The sequence below is a fragment of the Numenius arquata genome, chromosome 25 (assembly GCF_964106895.1).
Source record: "Numenius arquata chromosome 25, bNumArq3.hap1.1, whole genome shotgun sequence".
Taxonomy (NCBI): domain Eukaryota; kingdom Metazoa; phylum Chordata; class Aves; order Charadriiformes; family Scolopacidae; genus Numenius; species Numenius arquata.
The window spans coordinates 361,229-368,671 of record NC_133600.1 but is presented as its reverse complement, the minus strand read 5'-3'; the positions used below and the strand labels follow the sequence as shown (position 1 = coordinate 368,671).

General features: G+C 54.8%; 1 protein-coding gene across 1 annotated transcript; it reads right to left on the bottom strand.

Annotated features, from left to right (window-relative positions):
- Window positions 1-324: 324 nt before the first annotated feature.
- RPL36 (ribosomal protein L36) lies at window positions 325-2,833 on the bottom strand. The gene is made up of 4 exons (XM_074163838.1): window positions 2,805-2,833; window positions 2,641-2,735; window positions 1,024-1,158; window positions 325-451 (listed from the first exon to the last, which is right to left on the bottom strand). Exons 2-4 carry the CDS (start codon window positions 2,731-2,733, stop codon window positions 362-364), a joined length of 318 nt encoding a protein of 105 aa, XP_074019939.1. The 5' UTR covers window positions 2,734-2,735; window positions 2,805-2,833; the 3' UTR covers window positions 325-361.
- Between the last annotated feature and the right edge of the window lie 4,610 nt (window positions 2,834-7,443).

The window sequence follows — 7,443 nt, the reverse complement described above, 5'->3', positions numbered from 1 at the left end:
TACTATTTTGAACAGCCGTTTTTATCCACTGGACTTCTCTCCTACCACCACCTGGAGTCAGAGTAGGAGGTGGAAGGTACTGCAGCCTTCACAGGCTTAGCTATTGCAGAGGCTTCCATGTCCTGAGAACGGCTTAGCCCCACGAGGTCTGGAGGAGGAGGATTATTTTATAACAGGGCAGAAACTCCAGTATCAGCATCTCCAGTGCAGGAAAAATAAAATAGCAATGCAAGTTCTGGATCACTGCTGTTCAGGTCCTCATCAACACAGTCCCTCAGCATCCCCAGAAGCAGATGGACCATCAACAGTCACTACACTGTTTTTGTGAGAAAGGACTTTATTGAGTTACAGACTGTACAACTCAATCCTTCTTTGCAGCAGCTTTCCTCATGGCTGCCAGGACATTGCTGAGTTCTTCCCGCTTCCGCTTGGCCCGGATGTGAGTGCCAACCTGCAGGTGAAAGAGCAATGCAGTGAGCCTTCATCCCAGCAGAGAACAGATCAAACTGCTTGGCTGCTGCAGGCAGTCACTGAAGAGGTTCTGCTCAAAGAGCAGGCAGGATGGCACATATGGACTCAAACTCCACCCCCATCGACTGGCCGGCCAGGAACTAATTCCCATCACATCTCTACTCAAGAATTATCTAAGGCAAGGTAAAAGCTGCTTTCTACTTTCACAGCTGCCCTCAATTAAATTCATTTCAAGTCACCTGGTTAAAGGCACCCAACCTCCAGTATTGCTCTCCTCTTCCCCACACCAGATTTGCCAAGAATGAAAAATAGCAAGGCAAGATTCCTGTAGCTCAGGGCCTTCAGGTGAAGTGCCTTCATGCTCATCTCCCGCTTTCCCACCCAAGCCAGGAGGCATTCCCTCCACTCCTTCAGACACACACCAGTAACTTCCCAAGCAGCTGAAAAAATACAAGCATTAAAAACCAAAGTATCTGTAGGAAAGGGCAGAAAACAGAAAGTTAACTAAAGCAGAGTTTTTGCCATCCTCATTAAGATACTGGATTGACCCACCCGTTTCTTTATGAACTTCAGAGCACGTTTATCTTTGGAAACTTTCAGCAATTCCATAGCACGTCTCTCGTAGGGTGCGAAGCCACAGACTTCCCTGATCATGTCTCGCACAAACTTGGTGTGTTTGGTCAAGCGCTGTAGGAAAGGGGGGGGGAAAGGGCAGGTGGGGAAATACATGGATCACAATTAATGTACGTGCTAATTTAGACCTGTTGCTGCCAGCAAGAGAAGCAGACTGGGAGGAACTTCAGAAGTCACCCAGCCTATTTTTTTTTCATTTCACTGCTAATTTATTGAACTGAAGTTGAAACGTATCTATCTCATTCTTCCACTACAGACTGCTCCACTGCCAATTCCATAACCAGCTCTTTCACTCCACACCCACCTTTACACATGTATTCACTTTCCATGATTTAAGCCCCTGCTCCGTGTCTAACATCACCAGCTTTCTCAATGCTTCAAACATGGTGCTTTCCTGCAGGTTTTCTGTTGGTCCCAGTCACTGCAGTTCAGAACAGACAGCGCTCCACACCCCCAGGACCAGAGATGGAGAAGACCCACAAAGCACAAGCTTCTGTAATCCTCCAGAAAGAGACATTCAACTTCCACACCAACTGGTGCTGCCAACAGTCACGGAATAACAGACTGGTTTGGGTTGGAAGGGACCTTAAAACCAACCCAGTCCTACCCCCTGCCCTGGGCAGGGACACCTCCCACCAGACCAGGTTGCTCCAAGCCCCCTCCAACCTGGCCTTGAACCCCTCCAGGGATGGGGCAGCCACAGCTTCTCTGGGCAACCTGGGCCAGGCTCTCACCACCCTCACAGCAAAGAAGTTCTTCCCCACATCTCATCTCAGTCTCCACTCTTTCAGTTTAAAACCGTTACCCCTCCTCCTATGGCTGCTCCCCCTGATCCAGAGTCCCTCCCCAGCTTTCCTGGAGCCCCTTGAGGGACTGGAAGGGGCTCCAAGGTCTCCCCGGAGCCTTCTCTTCTCCAGGCTGAACCCCCCCAACTCTCTCAGCCCCCCCTCCCAGCAGAGGGGCTCCAGCCCTCCCAGCATCTCCATGGCCTCCTCTGGCCCCGCTCCAACAGCTCCATGTCCTTCTGCTGTTGGTGGCCCCAGAGCTGGAGGCAGCACTGGGGGGTGTCTCCCCAGAGCGGAGCAGAGGGGCAGAATCCCCCCCCTCGCCCTGCTGGCCACGCTGCTGGGGATGCAGCCCAGGGTGCGGGGGGTTTCTGGGCTCCAGCGCACGTTGCTGGAACCAGTCTGCGCCCGGTCAGACAGGGAGGCAGCCGTCTGCAGCGCCCACCGCCCTTCCCGGCTCCGCACCGTCCCGCTCACCCCAGTGGCGCCACCGCAGGGCGGTGCGGGGGTTCGGAGCCGCCCCGCCTCTGCCCGGCTGCCGGAGCAGGAGCCGGGCTGCAGGAGCCGGGCTGCAGCCGCCGCCCTCCCACGCCGCCTCGAGGCACAGCACCGTGACGCGCGGCGCGCACCCAGCAGCAAGGCCCTGCCCGGACCCTCCGCAGGCCCCGCGGGCGGCAGCAGCCCCGGCCGAGCCCCGTGGCTGTCGGCAGCGCCTCTCCCGCGGCCCGGCCCTCCCCCGCCTCGCACTCACCCCGCGGCGGCGGCACTGCCTGGGCTTGGACACGTTCTTCGTCACCTTGTAGCCCTTGTTGAGGCCCACGGCCATAGGGTAGCGGATCGCCATGTCTGCGGGCAGAGAGTGGTGAGCCCCGCCGCCGATGGACGCGGATCCCCGGCCCCCGCCCCGGCCCTCACCCGCCGCTCCGCCGATGGCGCCGCGCCGGAAGGACTGGGAGCGCGCGGGGCGCCGGGACAGCGCCACTTCCGGCCGCCGCGCGGGGCGGGGGCGGGGGCGGGCGGTAAGGGAGACCCGGGGGACCCCGCGGCTCCGGAGGGGCCCGGCCCGGGTTCGGTGTCGGGCGGGACGGATCAGGCCGCAGCCGGGACCGGCGGGGCCGCGGTTCGTGAAGCAAAAGAGACAAAACCCGCGGAGGAGGGAGGCGGCTCGTGCGGGGCCTCGCGCGCGGAGCCGGGCAGCGGAGGGGTGCGGGGCCAGGCCGCGCTGCGGGAGCCGGCGGGCTCCTGGCGGGAGTTACAGCTTCTGCGTGGCCTGGCCGCGTTCGGCCCGTGTCGGACGGACAAACGGGAAGAAACGGATTAAACGATTTTGTTGAAATGGAAAGAGGCTGGATTTCGTTTCCCGGACAAATGCTTCCCTCTGGGACAGAACTGAGGTGAACGCGGCGTTCAACCCAACGAAGTGTTTTCTGCTTTCAAAGGCAATTCCATTTAATTCCTTAAAATTCAAAATACTGAACTGAAAATATAAATCTAATTGAAAAAAATAAAAATCCAGAATTTTTAAACAAATTGCAGAATTACCTCTCTCGCTGTTGGGCACGCATCAGGAGGTGTCCAGGCGGTGGCCCCGGCACAGGCAGCCTGGGTGGACTCTGCCGCCCGGCTCCCGGCACCAGCGCAGGCTGCGAGAAACACCCACCCTCGGGTGGTGAAACGGGTGTCACTAACGCTTTTCTCCGCAGGAGGCAGAATATGGACAGGTATTTGCAGGGCGAAGGGGACTGTCCTACCCCCAACCTGCTTCACTCGAGCATTTCTGAAAGTCAAGCAAAAAAAAATAAGATTAGGAATGCCAAATTTGTTATCTGCACCTCTAAAATCAACCCAAGTTTGATGACATCCTGTCTAATGAGAACAATCATACGGGGCAGCTAAATGGCCACCTGGCCACAAGCCCTGGTTTTCTTTCAGGAGGAGCTGCCGCAGGCTCCAGGCTGGAGAAGGAGGTGTCACCTCCTGCCACTGCCCTTGTGCCTGGTACCTTAAGGCAGTTGCCTCCATCAGCTCTGGGTGTGCAGAAGGAGGGGATCCCACCCGCTGTGTCTCTGACACGTGGCTCTGAAATAAACCCTTGCCCAAGGGAGGAGGCTGCTGCTTTATGCTGCCCGGCCTGCCTGGAGCCCCCGGCAGAGTGGGCTCCACACGGGGGCTCTTCCCCAGCTCACCCTGGCCACCGCTGTGTTCTCCTAATGGCACCGCCACGCAATGTGCAAACACATCGATGTACCGTCCACAAACTCTCCTCGGGTTTCTCCTCATTTTACCTTCATTGAAAACCTCCCTCAACCCACTGCCTTTCCCCCAAGAAAGGGTTCTGTCAGACCTTCTGCCTCCCATCATTGCTTTCACAAGTCCCTACTGGAAAATCCAGTTTTTCAGTTTCCAGAAGCTTTTGCCCCATTCCAACAGTGGGAAATGCCTTCTCAGCATTTACAAATGGGTTGCATCTCTGGCTGAATTTCCCCCTTTCATTGAATTCTGCACTAAGTCCCCACACTTTTTGCCTTATTACTTTCCCAGAGCCATTATGAGCAAAGACCCCATGAGGCGAGCATGAGAGGGAGAAAAAAGGGAGAGAAGGTAAAGGAAACCGGGCGATTGGGGCTGAACGGTTCTGCTGAGAAGGACATGGGGGTCCTGGGGGACAATAGGCTGGACATCTGCAGTGTGTCCTGTCTGTGGTGAGCACACTGGGCTATATGAACAGGAGCACACCTGGTAGGTTGAAGGAAGCAATTGCTGCCTTTACTCAGCACTCCTTAGATCACGTCTGCAGCACTGAGTCGAGTTCTGGGCCTCGCAGGGCAAGAAAAACATTGATAAACTGGAATGAGTTCAGAGCACGGTCGTGAAGATATTTGAGGCCTGAAGCGTATGTCCCATGAGGAGTGGTGGAAGGGACGAGGCTTTTTCAGCCTGGAGGAGAAGCAGAAGTCAGGAGAGGTAGGTGTGAAGCAGCCGCCGAATTTCTGATTAACCAATGGAGAAGAACAAGTATAAGAACGATTCATCCCCATGTGCCAGGAGTCAATCAAGTACAGCAGGAGGCCAGACTGGCCTAGTGGGGAATTCTGGACTGAGTTTAAATACAAAAATGAAGAGCACGGGAGATGAAAGCAGCATCAAGCTACACAGCAGACACACACAAGCGTTGCCTGGACATGCAGGGACAGAACAGGAAAAGCTGGAGTACAGCTGGACTTGGCTGATGACCAAGGGAAGAAGGAAAAGTTTGGTATATGAACACCTTGCCCTTCTCCCATCTGCTCCACATTTATAACAAGAGCACCATTCTCTGCCACAAGACAGATGAGGTGTCTCGGTGTCCCTCCTCTTCTCCAAGTGTAGAATTGGCACAATCCATGATCCACCTTGCAGAGGCGCAGGGTACACAGCTGATTGATGATGCCTGGACCCCATCATCTTCTGAACCTGAAGCTCATCCTGCTCACTGCAGAGGTATGGACCTTCAAGGCAGACAGCCAAGTCCAGACCAAAATCATCTCCACCTGCCCATTCCACTGCATCCCACTTTCAGCCAGCCCCCTCCGTGCTGTCACACCCAAAAAGCCACGCACACACTTTCTGAGATCCACCACTTGCAACCACGGAAAGGCAGAGCTCCCTTCCCTCCTGCTGGGGGAGCCAGAATTCCCAGATGGTCACCGTGGAGCCTCTACCCACCAACACCATGTTGTGGAACATCGGATTAAAGATTCTCACGCAGGATGTGCTCCCATAGCCAGTGCATCGGTGGAGGCCCTTTACCCATGCACAGAAAATCCCGTAGCCAGAGGCCGATGTTCACAAAGGAGACAGAGGAGTCCTGCAAAGACTTTATTCGAATAACGGGGGAGTCCACTGGGGCATTCCCCTGTGGGGTCTCTCGATTTTCCAGAGGACGCAGCCTCCATTTTATCCTAATTTCCCAGCTGTGTGTAACCCTCTTCCTTTCCCTGTTGGCTGAGGGACTTGGAAGGTACAGACTTCTCGATCTGCCTATTACATAAAAGTTTAACTTTTGTGGTTTTAAAATTGTCTAACTTTTGCATTTTCAGTTAATTCCCCTATTTCTTGGTTATCTCAGTCCTGCAGTTTCAATTAACTCTCCTATTTCCTTCAGTTATCTTACTCTTGCAATTTAAATTAACTTCCCTGTTTGTGGACACACTCATATCTGTACTTTGTCACCTGTTTGTGGAGACACTCTTACCCTATCTTATCACCCAGTAATTCCAAGCAGAAACTTAATCGGCTCCCGAGAAGTGAGGTGGACAGTACCTGCTCCTGTCCAGCAGCGCTTCACCTTCCTGTCTTCTCCCTCCTTGGCCAAGGCCTTGCACGATGCAGGTGTTTGCATTCCCCAAGATTCAGGCGTGTTTTTCCAGCCAGATGTCTCCTAGCGAGCAGCATGGGTCACCCTGAGCTTGCAGATCCAGGGAGGCTGGCGGCATTGAGCATTGGGAAGGCAAGCAGGAGACAGGCCTCAATCAGGCTACTTTAAATTCAGGGGGTACTGTTTGATGTTAATTAACAAAAATATGCATAGCAATCAGTCTGAAAGCCCTTCAGCACCATTCCCACAGGTAGCCAGGGGCCCCTCCTTTGAGCTGAGACCTTGTTGCGCTCAGTGCACTGGTTTCTTCTTGAAGTGCCCCTTCCCCCATGCTGTCACTGGAGGCTTCTGGACCTCCAACACCTGGAAGCCCCATTCCCTCCCCAAGGCTGGGGGTGTTTGGTTCTGCACCAAGGGCTGCCCTCTGCTCCATCAGCGCAGCTTCAGCTGCTCACGTGGGGTGTTTCCCCACGTGAAGGAGCCTCACTCTCTTCCAGGAAATAATTACAAGAGCAACCAGCAGAAGTCCCTGCACTGGGCTCATCATACACCGTATTTCTGCAACTGAGGCCTCACAATCAGGGATGGAAATACCCCCATGCACCAAGATAGAACAGGGCTCTGAAAAGAGGATGTGGGGACAGCAGGAGTGATAACATCTCTCTCTGCCGGCTAAGAAGTGGCTGTGGCTGTCAGACAGAGAGACTTGTGATGATGAGCAAGGCCCCTCTCGCAGACACGCAGTGCTATGCTGGCACTGCTTGGGCACTCGGCAGCAGTTACCACCATTTCTCCACTGTGCTCTTCTGAGGGAGCAGGAGAGATCTAGGGAAGGGGTCCATCCAGACTCCATTGGTGAGATGCCAGAGGTGGAGTCATCCCTGGTGTGTAACGGGGCTGTCCAGGGAGTGGTCAGAGCCAAACCAAGGCTGCCCCTTAAGCTACTTTGGAGGGAAGTGGAGGTCTCTGCAGAGTCCCCACTGCTACAGCTTTTAATAAAAACAGCCCTCTCCGGCTGGAATGACTGTGCTGCTGTGGGATGCTTGGTCTCTCTCCTCAGTAGTGTTTGCTGTCAAGCCTCAGCACCCGGGAACGTTCCGCATCAGTCTCAGCCCAGCCAGGACAACCTCTGCCTGCCTTCCGCCAGCGGTTGCTGTGTTGCTCGCCGTCTCTCTCATGAAGTTTTGAAGCTCTGCT